This window comes from Rhincodon typus, chromosome 22 (genome assembly GCF_021869965.1).
Source record: "Rhincodon typus isolate 14 chromosome 22, sRhiTyp1.1, whole genome shotgun sequence".
Lineage (NCBI taxonomy): Eukaryota > Metazoa > Chordata > Chondrichthyes > Orectolobiformes > Rhincodontidae > Rhincodon > Rhincodon typus.
In genome coordinates this window covers 27998730-28018158 of record NC_063353.1, presented here as the reverse complement: position 1 = coordinate 28018158, position 19429 = coordinate 27998730, and the positions used below count along the sequence as shown (strand labels likewise).

The window sequence follows — 19429 nt, the reverse complement described above, 5'->3', positions numbered from 1 at the left end:
CTCCCAAAATACATCAGACTGCAAATGGTGGTAAAGCATCAACTTTACCTGGGATGAAATGGGAGAACTCTATTTTAGTTACAGATGATGAGAAAGTCTTAGAAGAAACCTATAGCCACTATTTTGATCATTAGAGGTGAATGTGAGGGAACCTTGAAAAAGGTGGGAAATCTCAAAAAGCAGTACAGCGATGCAGTATTAGAAAAATGATTTAAAAAGCTTGAAAGCGATGTATCACTATATCACGGCCAGTAATATTATTTATTGAAGAATTTTAAACATTATTGTAGCAAACCACACTTTGCGAGATGAGTGAGGAAATATCAGGGGCCTTGGCAGTAACGTTCAAATTCTCTCAGGCCATAGATGAGACGCCAGAGAACTGGAGGACTATAAATGTTTTCCCATTATTAAAAAATGGGAGGAAGGGAATAGACCAGGAAACTAGAGGAAGATGTCAGTCTAATCTCAATGGTGGCTAAGTTATTAAAAAGAATTCTGAGGGACAGAAAATATCTGCACTTGGAGAGATGCTGATTAATCAGGGATAGTCAGCACAGAAACAAAGACAGACATTGCTGGAAAAGCTCAGCAGGTCTGGCAGCATGCGTGGAGAGAAATCAGAGTTAACGTTTCGGGTCAAGTGACCCTTCCTCAGAATGCATGCTTGCCTTCATTGCGCAAGCCATTGAGTATAGGAGTTGGGACATAATGTTGAGATTGTATAACATGTTGGTAAAGGCTTTCTCTGGAGTACTGTGTCCAGTTCTGGTAACCCTGTTATAGGAAGGATGTTATTAAGTTGGAGAGGGTTCAGAAAACATTCACCAGGATGTTGCCGGGAATGGAAGATTTGAGTTATGAGAGGCTGGATAGGCTGAGACTTTTTCCACTGGAGCACAGGATGTGACTTTATAGAGGTTTATAAAATCATGAGGGGTATCAATGTAGTGGTAGATGTCTTTCCCTGGAGCAGGGGATTTCAAGACTAGGGAGCATATTTTTAAGATGAAAGGAGAAAGATTTAGAAAGACTTGAAGGGCAATCTTTTCACAGACAGTGGTTCTTGAACTTCCAGAGGAAGTGATGGATGCCGGTATGGTAACATTTAAAAGACATTTGGATAAGTACATGGATATGAAACATTTGGAAGGATATGGGCCAAGTGCAAGCAGGTTGGACTAGTTTAGCTTGGGATTATGATTGGCATTGTCTGGTTGGACAAAAGGGTCTGTTTCTGTGTTCTCTAACTCTATAAATGTAGGGGCTGTGATCAAGAAACATGCATGACACAAATATTGGTTGGATGGTAAATAGTGAGGAGCATAGCTATTAACAAAGGAGTTCACCAATGGACGAGTCAGTTACACAGAGGACCCTAGAAAGTCCTGAAGATCAGAAGGATATTGGTGTGAGTTTCTACGTGTCCCTGCAGCGTAGGTATTTAGGTGGTTAAGAATGCATATGGATTACTTGTCTTTATTAGCCAAAAGCAGGTAAGTTATACTGAAACTCTATAAAATACTGTTTAGGTCACAATTGGAGAACTCTGTGTAGTAGAGATTATCACATTATAGGAAAGATGTGATTGCACTAAAGATGGTGTAGAAGAGATTTAGCAGTTTGCATCTGGGCTAGAGATTCTGAGCTGTGAAGGAAGATTGGATAGACTGTAGTCCAAGGATGATTTAGCTTTTCAAAAATAAAAACTATTTAAATTGTACTGGAAGCAGACACAAGAAAGATTCCTAGACAGATCCTGAGAGCAGAAGACCAACATTACCTCCAAAGAGCAACAGAGTCTAACATTTTAAAGAGACGCATGATAAGACTGTGCAGAATATAAGCCAAACACCTGAATCAATGTTATTGTTGCAGGACATTGCAGCCATGGTGCAGATATTGTCTAGCATCACTAAGGAAGGCTACAGTTGCAAAAGTATAGGTCACTTCCAGATGCTGTGCATAAGACACAGTTACAGAACAGCAGAAGCACCGATGGTCATACATGCAAAGGAGTCTACACAGTAGAACACACATCACCATTAGAAAAGGCACCTGCACTTGACAAGAAGTGAAGACTTGGAAAAAATAACAAAGGTAATTTGCTCCTATTCTTAGGAAAAGTAACTAATACAAATGCGGCAAAAGAGAGAGAACCTTTCTATGTCAAAGAACATCCTGTTGATTTTGTGCTTGACGTTGGTGCAAATGTTACATCATTTCAGATCATGGCTAAAGAAGAAGTTACATCCTACAGAGAAAAGATCACATTACACAGGTGCAATAACTATCAGGTGAGTAGGGATACAACAAATTACACTACAGTGCAATGTAGATAGGAGAGTTGGCAATGTATACGTTACTTGCAATGAACTGGCTTTACTTTTGAGCCTTTGTACATGTCTGGACCTCAACTTCATCAAAGAGTTGAAGGAGATCAACAACTTCCCACAGAAAATGGGTCCAGAAGTAACCAACTGTCCAAATACTGGTCCATGAACAAACTGCTTTTGGATAATCAGTTAAGAGACAATCAATAAAAGATGTCAGTGAGCTTTACAGAAAAAATCAACTGGGATAATTGATGTTGGCGTAAGAGCACCGTTTAACACTGTCAACATAGGGGAAGTCACAGGCTTCACAGAACTGGTAGAAATGTTCAATTCTGTGTCTTTGTGCCAACTGAGCAGCATTCAATAACATGACTCACAATCTAAGAATGTTTACTTCACCAGTCAAACAACTGCAATAGCTAACTAAGTGTCAGCTTGATTAACAACAAGAAGGAGATGAACTACTTATGACCCACGGGAGCTAAACCAATGTCCACAGATTCAGGACATTTGTCAAGAAGGAGAAACTGCCTATTCGAATGATCCAGGATACTTAAAAAATGCACTACACCTCTTCCAATAAAAAAATTATTGCCTGATCCAGAAATCCAGGAAACTGCCAAGAAGAAAATACTTACTTCAACAGAACAGTTGTCTTCCAGAAAGAATACTCAGAAGATTAAGGGTCCTTCAGATAAGGCAATGAACTAATGACAACATCCATAGAAAATGAAATCCTCTTGGAGGATATCCAAGAGATAAAAAAAATACTCAGGTGGAGAAATTATCCACAGATCAAAACCAGGGTCAGTAATCCTCAAACAAGAGACCTACCATTCTCCCAACTCTGAAAATTCTGAGAAATGCATGAAACATTCAGATGACCTGTATTTTGAAGTCAGAGATTTGGGAGAGGTGAGCAAAGGTAAATGTGACATAGTTATGCCCATGACTGTATAATGAGTTAATTATGCAGAAAAAAAGCTTGAGGGCAGATGCCATATTAGATAATGGCTCTGAATGTGTTAATGTTCATGTTAAATTGGCTCCACCCTTTCTATTGATGTCTCACAGTCTGTAAGTAGAGATAATGAGTTATACTCTAGTTATCAGTTGTATCTGTACCACTCAATTGTGCTAGGAGGAATATCTTGAAGTACTACAGCAATATTTTATCTTCATATGTTTAAGTCGGCCTTTATGTTTGAATAAGTCTATGTTTTATAGTCTGCAAACAAAAACTACTAAATCCAATTAACTTTCAATTTTGATACTTTTTAAAAATACAAAATTACTTACAAATACATGGCATTGGAAAATGAAACAAACACTGTAATTTCTATTAATATCTGAAGGTGGTTTGAGATATTTCTGCACGTAATATTGCTTTACATTAAATACAGAAGTTATTCCTGCCATCTCAGCAGTTTGTATCAGTAATTTACATACGTGTCATAATAAATGTCATAAGAAAATAAATGGTGTCATAAATAATCTTATGTGCTACCTTACAGTGACATTCCCAGTTTGCATACGATACTTAAAGTTCACTTGGTGGGGGTGGGGGGGTAGAATCAAGCCTACTGCTTTGTGACAAATTATTTTGTATATACTGAGACACACACTCAGAGTTCTGCTACACAGCAGGCCATTCAGCGTATCCCGTCTTTTTTCGAGTTTATGCTTCATCTGGGCTTCCTCTCACCCCTCTTCAAGCACAGATTTCTTTTCTCCCTTGATTGTGTTTGAGCTTAAGAAGGTGAGGAAAAAATATTTAATTTTTTAAAATAAGCAGTTTGGAGGGAGAATAACGAAAAAGTTGCTTACTTTTGTAAAATGGTAGGGGATAATGTTACAAATATTGTATGTGTGACATTTATATCTTTCAGCATTCTGTAAGCAGTCAAAATGAAACTGAAAAAAGTATTGTCAATTACCATAACTAAAGTGACATACGTAACCAGGAAGTATACTGCAATGGCAATGTCCATGAACTTGAGTTTATTATTGTCCAAAATGTATGTTTGACTTCAATCACTGAAAACAAAGGGACAAGTAGTTATGAATTGCGCATTAAAAATAATATATTCCTAATAGTAAATTAGTACTGAACTATGCATTAAGTCAATGGGACAAATTAAATATTCAGCTCATATCATGGTATGAATAAAAGCCATTTGGCCCCTTCAACTTACTCCACCATTCAATAAGATCATCAATTGAGGTTTTAAGTTAACTTTTCTACCCAGACCCTCAGCACTCTCGACTCCTTTGTAAATCAAAAACCTGTCTAAATCAACCTTGAATATATTCAATAACTCGGCTTTCACGATGAGAATTCTGAAGTTTAACAATCTTCTGCTTCTTGAATAGGCAACTTCTTACTTTTAAACTACAATCCCCATTTCTAATCTGCCCCATGAGGGGAAAATACTCTCAGCATCTATCCAGTTGAGCCCTTTCAATTTTCTAAACCACAATGAGTGTAGACCCAACCAGCTCAGGCCTTCCTCATAAGTCAACGCAATGAACTTCTCTGAACTTCTTCCAATGTAAGTGTATCTTTCCTTAAGTTGGGAGATTATAACTGTACACAGTCTAGGTGCATTCTCACCATGCCTTGTACTGTTGTAGCTAGACACCTCTATGTTTACTCTCCATTCTCCTTGCTGTAAATGCTAACATTCCATTTGTTTTTCAAATAACTTGAGGTATCTGTATGCTAATTCTTTGTCATTCATGTACGAAGAGAACCCGATTTGCCTCTAATTGCAGCACGTGAAACCTTTCTCCATTTAAATTATAATCTGCTTGTCTTCCTGCTAAAATAGACAATCATACATTTTCTGACAATATTCTCCATCTGCCAAAAGTGTGGCTACTCACTTAGCTGATCTATATCATTTGCAATAAAGAGATTACAAGGTGTAGAGCTGGATGAACACAGCAGGCCAGTCAGCATCAGAGGAGCAGGAAAGCTGACGTTTTGAGTCTGGACCCTTCTTCAGAAATGGGGGAAGGGAAGGGGACTCTGAAATAAATAGAGAGGGGGGAGGCAATGATGGAAGGTGGATAAAGGAGCAGATAGGTGGAGAGAAGACGGACAGGTCAAGGAGGCGGGGACGAGCTGGGCCTGTCTTGGGATGAGGTTGGTGGTAGGGAGATTTTGAAGCTTGTGAAGTCCACATTGATACCATTGGGCTGCAGAGTTCCCAAGCAAAATATGAGGTGCTGTTCCTGCAGCCTTCAGGTGGCATCGTTGTGGCACTGGAGGGGCCTAGGATGGACATGTCGTCCAAGGAGTGGGAGGGGGAGTTGAAGTGGTTCACGACTGGGAGGTGCAGTCGTTTGTCACGAACTGAGCGTAGGTGTTCCACAAAGCGGTCCCCAAGCCTCCGCTTGGTTTCCCCAATATAGAGGAGGCCACATCGGGAACAGCGGATACAATATACCACATTAGCAGATGTGCAGGCGAACATCTGTTTAATGTGGAAAGTTTTCTTGGGGCCTGAGGTGGGGGTGAGGTGGGTGGTGCAGGGGCAGGTGTAGCACTTCCTGCGGTTGCAGGGAAAAGTATCCCAAGACCAGCCCAGCTCGTCCCCACCTCCTTGACCTGTCCGTCTTTTCTCCTACCTATCCGGTCCTCCCACCTCACTGACCAACCCCCATCCCCACCTCCTACCTACTAGCCTCATCCCCGCCTCCATGACCTGTCAGTCTTCACTCAACTGACCAACCCCCATCCCAACTCTCTACCTACACTCATCTTTACTGGTTCCATCCCCACCTCCTTGACCTGTCCATCTTCTCTCCACCTATCTGCTCCTTTATCCACCTTCCATCATCGCCTCCCCCACCTCTATTTATTTCAGAGTCCCCTTCTCCTCCCCTATTTCTGAAGAAGGGTCCAGACCCGAAACGTCAGCTTTCCTGCTCCTCTGATGCTGCCTGGCCTGCTGTGTTCATCCAGCTCCACACCCTGTTATCTCAGACTCCAGCATTGGCAGTTCCTACTATCTCTATATCATTTGCATCCTCTTTTGTCTCTCTTGCAATTTGTTTTCCTACTCATCTTTGTACAGTTAGCAAATTTAGTTTCAAGTACTTCATCCCTTCATTAATATGCAACCTAAATTATTGAGGCCCCAGCACTGATCCCTTTGGCAATCCGCTGTCACATTGCCGTACTAAATATTACATAATTATTCTGATTCTGTGTTTCCAGCCAATAATGTAATATTCTATTTATGCTATATGTGACCTTTTACATGGTATCCTTTAGAATTCCTTTTGAAAATTTAAATAGACTAAATGCTGGTTTTCATATATCCATACTGCATGTGACATCTTCAAAGAACTTGAGTAAAATTTCCCTTCACAAAACCATGCTGATCCTTCCTGATTATACTATGTTTATCTAAACATCCTTCATCTACTGACTTAACAGTGGATTCTAGCATTTTTCCAATAATGATGTTAGGCTAACTAGTAGATAGTTTCCTGTTTTCTGTCTGTCTTTTCTAGTACAAAGTTTGTACCAAAAGAATTAAAGTGCAGTGATAAATGCCACATAAACTTACTGTTCATAAATTAATAAACTCAACAGTGATTATTCTCTGGTATTTCTTAAATTTGTAATATATTGTGATATCTTATTTAAGTTTCTCAGACTCGGAGGTTTGTAGGCTTAGCCTCACTATTCTTCATGAATTTTGTACATTTACCAGTCTCAGGTGTAGTGAGCAACACTGTACACTTTGAAGGTGATATGAAATTTGTAAAGTAATAGATAGTGATGAGAGAATTTATTGATTTCAGGATGACACAGTCAAGATTGTTAAATGGGTAGAAGCATGGCAGATGGACATCATTCTGAAGAGAAATATGAAGAATAAAATATAAATACAGGATGCTATAAATAGCATAATTTGAAGGCTGTAGACATCTTGATATACATATACACAAAACCATAAAGTGTAAGGGCAAGTTGATATGGGTTACTTCAGTTTATAAAGAAATAAGATCATGTTAGAACTTTGAAAATCATCGTTTAGGCCTCAGCTGGAGAATTGTGCAACTTTACTATCTCATTTCAAGAAAGATGTAAAGATCACAGAAAGGGTCCAAAGCAGAGTTTCCAGGAATGAGTGCTTTCAGTTAAGAGGAGACAGTGAAGAATTTGGGAATGTACCCCTTGGAACAGAGAGTTTAAGAGGTGACTTATTAGAGGCTTTCAAGATGTTGAGACATATAGAGAAAAACTATATTACCTCTGATAAGCGGGTGAAAAAGTATAGATCATGGGGGGAAAGGTGAAATTTTTTTCACTCAGTTTTGTCAGAATCTAGAATAGTTCACTTGACCAAATTTATAAAGACGTTGGATAGGCAGTCGAAAGTGAGGACTGCATGAGGTTCCAACCAAAATTTTCAGAGACTGCACAAGCATGATGGGCTGAATGGTTTTGTTCTTTTCTGCACCTATTTACAATTGCCTTTGAGTTGATATTATTTGAATGCCATAATTGTGAAAATCCAATTTTTTCTATTTTTTTTTAAACTTATAAACAGCACCACAGTAAAAAGAAATCCACCTATACAATTAAGATCAAAACAAAATGTAAGGTAGACCAGAAGAGGATTCAGAAAAGATTTACCAGAATGTTGCTAGGATTGGACGGTTTGAGTTATAAGGATAGCTTGGGACTTTCTTTCACAGGAGCATAGGAGGTTGAGGGTGACCTTATAGAGGTTTATAAAATCATGAGGGCCTTAGATAAGGTGAATAATAAAGGCCTTTTCCCTAGGGTGGAGGAATTCAAAATTAGGGAGCATATTTTTAAGGTGAGAGGAGTAAGACTTAAAAGGGACCTGAGGGTCGTTGGTTCGTGGAATGAACTGCCAGAAGCAATGGTAGATGCAGGTACAGCTACGACTTTTAAAAGATGGGTACAAAAATAGGAAAGATTTAGAGGGAAATGTGCCAAATGCAGGCAAATGCGACTAGTTTTAGTTTGGGAAACATGGTTGGCATCAATGCATCGGACCAAAGGGTCTGTTTCCATGCTGTGTGACTCCACGACTTTATGTCAGAAGTCACACAACACCAGATTATAGTCCAACAGGTTTATTTGAAATGACCAGCTTTCGAGCACTGTGCCTTCGTCAGGTGAAGTGAGGAGAGGCACACAGGCACAGAATTTATAATCAGAGAGATCAAAATATCATACAAATGGTGTGAGTGGAGTGTCAACAAGCCAAATAATAAGTCTCTGCAGGTGATCAAGAGTGTCAGACGGTGTGAGGAAGTGTCAACAGCTGAATAGCAAGCAAAGGGATGGCCTATAATCTGATTAAATGAGGCAGAGAGATAATTACAAAAAGTTAAAAATAAGGTGGTGCTGGAGACAAACCAAATGACTGGAATAACATAGTTGGTATAAGAGTCACGTGCCGAGGGTCTAACCAAAGTAACAAGTGATCCAAAACTGTACAAACTAATTAAGGTAGAGAGATCATAACAAGTTATCAAGGTGATAGTGTTAAAACGGGACAGTAAGGAAGATTTTACAGATACAGAACAGTGCGGTGGGGTTACACATAGTGCGACACAAACCCAAGATCACGGTTGAGGCTGTCTTCATGGGTATGGAACTTGGCTATCAGTTTCTGCTCAGCAATTCTGTGTTGTGTGTACCTCGAAGGCTACTTTGGAGAACGCTTAACCAAAGTTCGGAGGCTGAATGTCTTTGACCACTGAAATGTTCCCTGACTGGGAGGGAACATTCCTGTCTGGTGATCGTTGTGCGGTGTTCATTCATCTGTTGTCGCAGCGTTTGCAAGCTCTCACCAATATACTTTGCGTCGGAGCATTCTTGCCTGTAGCGTTTGAGATAGACAACATTGGCCGAGTCACGAGTATCTGCTGTGTACGTGGTGGCTGGTGTTTCCACGTATGATGCTGGTATCCAAGTTGATGATCTGACATGTGGCAGAGTTGTGTGGTGTTGTGGTCGATGTCCTGAAGGCTGGGCAGTTTGCTGTGAATGATGGTCTGTTTAAGGTTTGGCAGTTGTTTGAAGGTGAGAAGTGGAGATGTAGAGATGATCTTGGTGAGATGTCATTATCGGTGACATGTTGAAGGCTGTAAAGAACGTGGTGTGGTTTCTCCTCTCTGGGCAAGTACTGGACGATGAAGGGTACCCTATCGGTTGTATCCTGGTCTGTCTTCTGAGGAGGCCATTGTGGTTTTTTTTCTGTGGCACGTCAGAACTGGTGATCGATGAGTTGAGCATCGTATCCTGTTCTTATGAGGGTGTCTTTCAGCATCTTTAGGTATCCATCACATTCCTCCTCATCTGAACAGATCCTGTGTATACACAGGGCTTTCCATAGGGGATGGCTTCTTTAACATGTTTAGGGTGGAAGCTACAGAAATGCAGCATCATGAAGTTATCCATGGGCTAGTGGTAGAGTGAGGTACTGAGGTGGCCGTCCTTGATGGAGATGTGTGTGTCCAAGAATGAGACTGATACTGAAGAGTAGTCCATGGTAAGTCTGATGGTGGGATGAAACTTGGTGATATCGTTGTGTAGTCATTTCAGCGATTCCTCGCCATGAGTCCAGAAGAAGAAAATGTCATTGATGTATCTGGTGTATAACGTTGGTTGGAGTTCCTGTGCAGCAAAGAAGTCTTGCTTGAACTTGTGCAAGAAAATGTTGGAATATTGGGGTGTAAATTTGGTTCCCATGGCTCTTATGTCTGGATGTAGAACTGGTTGTCGAAGGTAAAGACATTCTTAACTAGTTTGTACAGTTTTGGATTACTTGTCACTTTGGTTAGACCCTCGGCCTGCGACTCTCATAACCATCATGTTATTCCAGTCGTTTGGTTTTTCTCTAGCTCCATCCTAGTTTTTTTTTGTGATTGTCTCTCTTCCTCATTTAATCAATCTTTAGGTCATCCCCTTGCTTGCTATTCAGCTGTTGATACTTTGCTCACACCGTCTGACACTCTTGATCACCTGCACAGACTTATTATTTGGCCTGTTGACACTCCACTCACACCATTTGGATGATCCTTTGATCTCTCTGATTATAAATTCTGTGCCTATGTGCCTCTCCTCACTTCACCTGAAGAAGGTGCAGTGCTCCGAAAGCTGGTCATTTCAAATAAACCTGTTGGTCTATAACCTGGTGTCGTGTGATTTCGGGCCTTGTCCACCCCAGTCCAACAATGGCACCTCCACATCTATGACTCTATAACAGTCACTAGAAAGATACATGGCTTAACCTTCAATATGTAATAAAACTGGGTAAGCCACCTTGGGACATAGGATATGTCAACTTTAAAATTAAAAAGGAAAGCAAGTACTCTGTATTTTTAATCAAAGGCAATAAATAAAATGTTTCAGCACTTAAGAAACAAAGCCTACTGCAAATGCAAAGTCCTCTTCATATAGGAAAAAAAGTCTATACTCATCGTGTTTTTAAAGTCAGTTTTCGGAGTAGTGTGGAGCCCCTCAAGATCCGCAACTGGTTGCTGAGCCAAATGGTCCCAGTATATTGGGGGAAGGGAAAAAACAGGAAAGCAATACTCCATCTTCATATCCTCAGAACAATCCAAAATTGACTGCATCAATAAAAAGAGATGGTTTTTTTTAATATACTGTGTTTCAGAAGTTATATTTTCTACAAATGTTTGAACATATTTAGATGCAATTGCCCACTCAACATACAGAAATAATAAAAAGATACACTTATCACAATTTATAAAGATAATTACCTCTTCAATATTTTTGACATGAAGCCAAGTTTCAGTGCAGAACAGCTTCAGGACTTTGCCTTCTATGTGTAATAACACTTGTTGGTTCAGTGCTCCGACATTAGTTTGCTTTTGTATTTTTTTTTGGCATAGAAAATTTTCTGTGGCTGTAAAATTTTAATTTCACAGAATTGTTTGAAAATATCTTGGTGATATATTTTCATGCAAGATTTATTCTCTGTTGGTACTAAACATTACTAAGGTTTCTGACAGTTATGATTTCTTTTGTGCTTATGAAATTATGTCAGTTATCCAACAATAATGTCTCAACATATTTTATACAAATTAAGAGGCTCATAATTTGGCTTCTTGTGATACTGAAACTTTGATCATTGGTGATACGATCTTTATATCCATCAGAAAACTTACTTTACATAGAAACATGAGTATGTTATTCAGCTGTTTAAAACTGTATTCATGTTGTTAGATTCTACAGATGATGTTGTGTGTGATCCTTTACTATTCTTCACTGAAAAGACTTGCATTTATTAGTGCTTTTCACAACCACTGGATGTCTCAAGCATTTACAACCAATGAACTTCTTTTTGATGAACAGTCACCATTTTAGAAAATGTGGCAGCTGATTTGTGCATAGTAAACTCTCAGAAACAGCAATGTCAAAATGACCAAGTCATTTTTGTGTTATGATATGATTAAGGAATATTAGCCAGGATCTTTTACATCTGCTTGAACAGGCTGACAGCTCTGCTTAATGTCTCAGCTGTCAACAATGCAGCATTCCTTCAATATTTCAATGGGCTGTCAGCTTTGATATCATGCCCTCTAGTGGGATTTGAACTTGGAACCTGATGACTCAGATGCAAGGTTTCTACCAATTATTCTATCTGCAACTCTTAAAAATAACTTCCAATTTCTTCAAGCAATCTTACTTGATCTTTCGATTTGTTTTATTTTCATTATTCTTTTAAAATAAGTTTTCTCCCTTTAGGTAGTGACAGTCTAGTAGCTAAGTGACGGATGTGTAAATATTCCTAGGTATTTAGCAATATCACTATTGATAACCTGCCAGGTGATGTGGCGACCTAGGTATGACTCACCTACTACACTTCCCTTTCCATAAAATGAGATACCTGGCTTCCACTGGCACTTCCTATTACAAGTCTGTGATTAAGAACTCAGTTAAGCTGATTATTGAAGTAGTTTGGCTGTGCTTTAGAGTGACTGAATTTGGTTTGTGGTATTTCTTCTAAGGTTCACAGAGAATGAGATCAAAAGAACGGGGAACAATGATTGGTTTAAGGTTGATCTTTCTCTAACGATTATTTGTAAACTTCTTTGATACATCACTCCCAATTTATGGACCAAAATCACAAAGCTGAAGACTGAAACTAGTGTAGAGTTATAACATAATCTTTTAAATTAAAAAAAACCTGTGATTGCCTTTTTTAAAGTCACACTACTCCAGTCACTTAATGCATTATTTTTTGAGACTACTTTTCAGCATTACACAAATACATTGTATGTCTCAACATCAGGGAATGACCAACTATCCTTGCAAATTTGCAGGATAACAAGAGAGATTCTACAGTATCAGCTGAAATGACATTTTCAAATAATCTTTTGCTGTGCATTCTTTGGCTTTGTCCTGACAAAACCCATGAAAGGAGTTGAACACCTCTGTAAAACAATCTTAAAGACTCTGGCCAAAGAGATTAGAAAGACTTTTGACAGTAGCAACATTCTGATACCTGAAGCCAAAAGTAAAATACCAACAGTACAGATTTTTGAATAAAAGATATTGATAGAATATATAAAAGTTAATTTCACAGACACACAAAAAATGTTGACTTGCATAACATAAGTAAAGAACGTGCATATAATTATCTTTTGATAACTTTATGCATGTGTGTTTAAGGTCCTTTTTATTAGCCTGAGCTGGAAAATGAAGAAGCACTTTGGACAACACTCATTTCGGAGTATGTACTTTATTTGACAGTGTTTCAGATAGAATATCATAAACAAGATTTCTGTAAAAGTTAATTTATCCATAGTGGTGCATTTCATAAAAATAGTTGCTCACTTACAGTCTTTGTGACTAATAATACATGGAATCATATTTATAGAGATACTGTACAAGGTAAATTCACAGCTAACACTACACAGCAATATTTATTCAAAGGGTAAATGACGTGTCATGTTCATAGATAATTTGATTACAGATAGCATACAGCAATTATTGCACATGTAAGAGCTGTGAACTGTGCAAAATATAGTTTGCTTCTGCAATCATAATCCCAGTCTTCCATAAACCTAAAATCAGGGGGTAATACAGGTACGTGCACTACAATACAGAAGCATCGCCCAAAACCTGATTTTACTATACCATTAATGGCAGAAATCAGATTATGGCTAGGCCAGAGGATAAAGTAGGTGAACCGTGTCACGTTCACCATAAGTAAACTTCCATATGAAAATCAACTGCATTATTTTATTACTATGACACTATTCTTGTGCTTGGTTCACTGATGTGGACCTAATGATCGGGTTGCTTTGATACAAGATTCAACTTAAATTAAATATTTTCACTTGTGTTATTCCTAGAGATGAGACCCTGGTATTATTTAAAACAACTTTAACCCCTGGGCTAGACCTTTGTTCTATAAATTGAATATTTACAAAAGTTCAGCTTTACGTAGACTTCAATTCTTCAGTGCCTCATTCTTCAGTGCAGTTTTACTTAAGGCCAGACTCTAACAACTGATGTTCCCACTAGTACAAAGATTACTGATACAACATATATGACTGCAGCATACAGATGAAGCGAATCCTTCATACTTTAAACATCGTTTTCAACTAAAGCACCAATATTATTCTTGATCTCTGAAGTTACGTTTACCAATATAAACGCACTGCACTGCTCCATACTATTTATTGGTTTGGCTCATGGATGCTGTCACTGTCCCCATAACATAGTGGTAAAACGTCAGTTTACAGAAGGTTCAAAATACAGCTGGTTGCTTTCTTTAAAGTCTTTCACGACCAAACATATCATTGCCCCATTGAGTATTATTCCCATTATATTGTTAATGTAAATGCTTCCAGTTTATAAGGCTGAATAACTGTTCAAATTAAGTTAGATAAATAACGTGATAAGGGGAAATGCTGAATGTCCTGCATCTATCCAAAAATTGGGAGAATAACAATATTAATACTTCATTTGCCCATGGTGGCAGCACCAGATTTCATTATACTGGGATACTTATCAGAACCAGGAATTTTCCATGGCCCAGGTGAGATAGTTGATTTTCGGGTTATAGTGTTATTACCTTGAATAGCAAGATTTGAATGTGTATGCTCCTCTCTGGAGATCTTATTGAGATCTCGTTTAAGGTCCTTGATGACCTGTTCTAAGGCATTTTCGTGGAAGTTATCAACATCACCAGTATTAGTTCGTAAGCCAAAATCTGCAGATTTCATCTTGTGTTTATGTGTTTTTAGCAATTTTCTCTCAGTGATATCGGCAACTTTATGATCCATTTTTATTCCAGGAGACCTTCCCCTTCGGGAAGCTGGGGACATGGATCTACCACGTTTATATTTCTCATTGCTTGTCTCATAAAACTTGCCCTCCCCTGTTTTAGTGTCTGTAAAATATTTCCTCCCAGTTGTCCTGTTTTCAGAGGTGGTCCTGCCACCATATGTCTTTTTACTATTTTCCTTAGAGAGCTTTGGAAGATTCTTCTTAGAGTTTCGATGTTGCTTCAACTTTTCCACTTTTCCTGGGCTCTCTGATCTGTCTCTTCTGCTCCTCCCATGGTGATTTGCAGAGTGCTCCCTTGCCATGATATTATGTTCTTTCTTGACGTCCCATAATGTCCCTGGGGCTAGCTGGTGAAAGGAATCACAGGTTGGGGCAGAATGCGATAATGATGATGGTGGTATCAGATCATCAGGAATTATGGTTATTTCCGAGAGGCTTGGGGAGCCTGCAGAGGAAGCATTCCGGCTGTGGTTGTCTGCTAAAACAATAATTTAAAAGAGTCAGTACAGGATTTATAGAAGATAATTAGAGATGGAAAATAAATTCTGGGGTTGCCAGCAAGTTCACTCCCATGAGTAATGAAAAGAAAAAAAAAGCTTCCCAATAAATGACCTTGCAATGGAGCTAAATCTGGCCAAATATCAAATTACTGATTATTACTTTTGTTCTGAATTGTGCATTTACTTTAATATTTTTAATTTGTAATCCTACAAGTTTAAATTGCCTCAAGTTTTCCAATAATCGAAGAAGATACGAAAAGCGTGTAATTAAATAAAAGTTTAAATATAAATATATAGTTATTATTAACTTCAATTGTTATTTTAATATTTAGAATAGAATGTCCTGAAGTTGGGGTAATTCTTATACTACAATAGTAAGGGCATGTAAGAATGCTTATGTAGGAATGAGAAGAGTTTCATGAATTGCGAACTTTCTATGAAATACTTAATGACAGGAATAATAGGTGAAAATGCACTGCAATTTAAAAGCTTTAATTTCCTATATGTTGCACTGTATTAAATGTTCTAAGGATTGCTGTCTTTGTTTCTACTTTGTATAATTTAAAACAAAACAACATAGCATCTTTTTATTAGCTGCAAAATTAGAAACAATGTTAAAAATGGATCAGTTCCCAATCTACAACACCTAATTTATTTCATTCTTTTCACAGTTTTTGTTTTTAAAGGTGCATTCCTTCAGTTAGCTTAGTGATCTTATGTATTGAAAATGTGTATAATCACTACTCATTATTAATTCACACATATATTTACTCAATGTAATGGCAACAGCCTTGTTGAATTTTAAAACTATTGAAAGGATCAAAATTTCAAGGTTAATACTAGTGAATTCAAAATCTGGGCCAGCAAGGAGTGCACACCACATGAGTTTAAAAAAATTATTTTAGTCCATAGCCTTGCACTAAAACTAGAAAAACAGTGTCCCTGGGTCACCAGTTTGTGTGCTCCTTCAGTCCATACATATTAATGCTAAACATTTACTATTAATACAACAAAAATAATGAATTATCACCTGCAGTTTGCTATTGTAACATTAACCAAATGTAGTAACTAATTTTAAAAAAAGTAAATACTTAAATTTTCCTGACCTTGTCTATTGCTATCGCCTTTGATTTCTCCTTACTTTTACAGTTGACTTCTTGAATCTTAATTCTTGAAGCAGTTTCCTCACCATCTGGTTCCAATCCATCTGCCTAGGGGCCCATCAAGCACTTGTTGCTGCATCTTTATGAGTTGCCGTCCCATTATTATCTCTCTGATTTCCCACTAAGTGTGCCACTGGGAGTTCATCTTTTGAATCTTTTTCCTGTCCAACTCACCCCTCCCGGTCCTGATCTTGTGGACTCTGCCATCAACTCAGCTATTACCATCTGTTTCTGAACTTCCCTCAAGATTTTCTTTGACTTGTGAAACAGATCTTTGTCACCTGAGTTTATTGTGGCTGATGTCCACAATATATTTTATTGTACTGATGGCATGGTCTTGTTGGAAACTTGGCTGACAGATAATGACACCTTCCCTTAAATCAAGTTGTCCTAACAGACTATATTTTCCACTACTTGCCCTGCCCAGTGACATATTGTATATAGGTCCAAAATGATTAATACTTTATTGAGTGCACCACTTACAATGACGACGTCATGGAGAGGGGATATGCAGACTTACAAAGTAAAAGGATGTGACAGAACTGCGGTGCAACTACTTGCCTAATAATAACTGGGATGCAGTAGGAAGGGACAGAGCTTACAAACATAAAAATAGTAGCAAATAAGGTCAAAGGGGTAAAAACGGTTAAAGGAAAAATGTACGTAGCATTCAGAACACAATAAATGAATTAATGGTGTAAAGAAAGATTAATGGATATGATCATATAGCCATTATGGTGTTGTAGTTACAAGGAGATCAAAGTTGGGAACCAACTATTTAGGGGTATATGACTTTTCAAAAGGATGGGCAGAAAGGAAAAGATTGTGGCTACTTTTGTTGTTATATGACAGAACAAGTGCAATAGTGAGGAACAATCTTGGATTAGATGATGCCGAATCTAGTACATGTGTGGAGGCAAGAAATAACTAAGGGAACTATACTGTAGGACAGATAATAAATCAGGAGATAATGAGGACATGTAAAAATGCCTGAACGTTAATCATAGGTGACTTTATTCTTCATGTAGATTTGGAATATCAAATTGGTAGATATAGCCATAAGAAAGGATTCAGATAGTGCATTCGGGATAGTTTCCTGGAACAATATGCTGTGGATCCAACTAGGGATCAGGCTGTTCTTGATCTGGTTTGTATAATGAGGTAGTTTTAATAAATGATCTCAGAGTGAAAGATCCCCAAGAGCGCAGTGACCACACAGCCATGATCTCGTTGAACAGCAAAGTAGACTCGATGGGCTAAATGGTCTGCTTCTGCTTATTTATCTCATGGTCTCTTGGCCAGTGTTCTCCAAATCATGGAAAAGGTGATGAAAATCTTCATGGAGAATGCCTGAACAGATAGCACAATGCCAGACGGAACAGAAGAATCAATAATGCCATTAACTGCTACAGAGATTTACCAGGAAGAGTAAAAAAGAACTGTTCAGCAGTTGGTTAAGGTTTTTATGGATGTTGGTGATCCTGACCCTTAATCCCATTCACTCTATCAATGCTTTGTTGTTTGATGCTACTTCAATTCAAAACCAGCAATATCCTCTAAAGAACCTCAATAGCGAAGTCTTTTCCAAAGCCAAAATGCCAGCACTGACACTCTGAATTACTCAAAGCCACCAAAAATAAAATACTGTATTGATATCCTCAAATGTTTCTGGAAATGTCAAATACTTCCAACAACTCATTGTGACCAACCAAAAAGAGAGAAGGTCCATTTAGGAAGGCACTAATGCAGGACGACACTGACATTGCAAGCAACACCTGTCCAAACATGACACAGTCTATTGATTGTACATCGAACTTATCAATCATCTTTGATTCCATCAAATGGAGTAAAAGCAAGTAATCCCAGAAGGGCTGCTAAAGAGAAAATGATGAGTGTTGTCAAATTTGAATTTAAAGTGTATTTGCTATATTAAAAGTGATTCGTTCTGTTTTGCATGTTCTTCAGCTAGGAAAGGACAGTTTTGCCCATGTACAGTACATTATTTCAACTTTTACATGCTTTTTCTAGGCAAAAAATTGTTCTCAGGTACTCAACTTTGACTTTAATATTAATTCCTATGGGAAACTGTGCTTCACTTAAAGTTGCAATTTTCAGGAATATACCCCAACTTTAAGTCGGGTCTCCCAGTCAATATTTTGTTTCCTAAATAAGCCATTCCATAAAGAACACTGCAATCATACAAAATAAAATTTAATTTTGCTCAATTTCTACTTAGTTGATGATTCCTGCCTTGATTAATTATTGTCCTGTGTCCCAAAGAGAGACAAGTTGGTTCTCCTTGCTGATTTCAATGCCACAGTTGGAAGGGACAGACTTCTGAAAAGTCATGACTGGCAAGGAAATTATGGTGTTAGGAATACATATTCTGTACTTAAGGAAACTGGAAGAGATGAAATTATTTGGAAATTTTATTGATTGAACAAGATCATTTGATTTCTTGGAATTGCACTCCGCAGTACGTGGGCTGTAGGGCATCTGCTAATTACTGAAGGTTAATGTTCGCTTAAGCCACTTGCAGTCTTTCGGGTGGTGTGACTTTGGAGAAGCAAGGAAGCATATCTTTCATAAACAGATGAAATGGGAAATGAAAACAAAGTGCTGGAGAAACTCAGCAGTTCTGGCAGCATCTGAGAAGAAAAAAGACAAAGTTAACGTTCCGGGTCTGATATGGATCTCCTTCAGTTGCAAAGTCATATTGGACTTGATACGTTCACTCAATTTCTATTTTTCTTACGCTAATGGTGCAACTAGTGGAGTAGTAAGGCTTGATTATCAATACATTCCTCCTGTCACAGTCATAACGGTAGGCTTGTTAAATGTCAATTAAGTCCTCTTCCTGATGAAGGGCTTAGAGCATTGTCTAGTCATAAGAAATGCCTTATTTTGCCAGAAAGATAACCCCACAACAGCACCCTGATTCTAGACATTGGCACCTGCTTGATGGGGCCACAAGGATATCTGAATCACGCAACGCAGGAGCTGATGACTGCTGGATTGACTATTGTCTAACCCAGTCTAATATTTTCATCAGCATGAATCAAAAACAGCACTGATGTCAGGATTTCAATGTCAATGGACTCAATG

At 38.3% G+C, this 19429-nt stretch overlaps 2 protein-coding genes across 15 annotated transcripts in view; one reads left to right on the top strand and one right to left on the bottom strand.

Moving 5' to 3' along the window:
* The window catches only part of LOC109913613 (guanine nucleotide-binding protein G(i) subunit alpha-1), a 1176207-nt gene that overhangs the window by 287452 nt on the left and 869326 nt on the right, over window positions 1-19429 (top strand). The gene's annotated exons all lie outside the window — the stretch shown is intronic.
* magi2a (membrane associated guanylate kinase, WW and PDZ domain containing 2a) overlaps window positions 13100-19429 on the bottom strand; it is a 569288-nt gene continuing 562958 nt past the window's right edge. For 9 of the 14 annotated variants that reach the window (XM_048610355.1, XM_048610351.1, XM_048610348.1 and 6 more), the window contains one exon: window positions 13100-15139. In XM_048610355.1, coding sequence (XP_048466312.1) covers window positions 14334-15139 — 806 coding nt within the window. In that variant the 3' untranslated portion in view covers window positions 13100-14333. The remainder of the gene's footprint in view (window positions 15140-19429) is intronic. The other 5 variants (XM_048610349.1, XM_048610362.1, XM_048610359.1 and 2 more) reach the window with 3 other exon arrangements.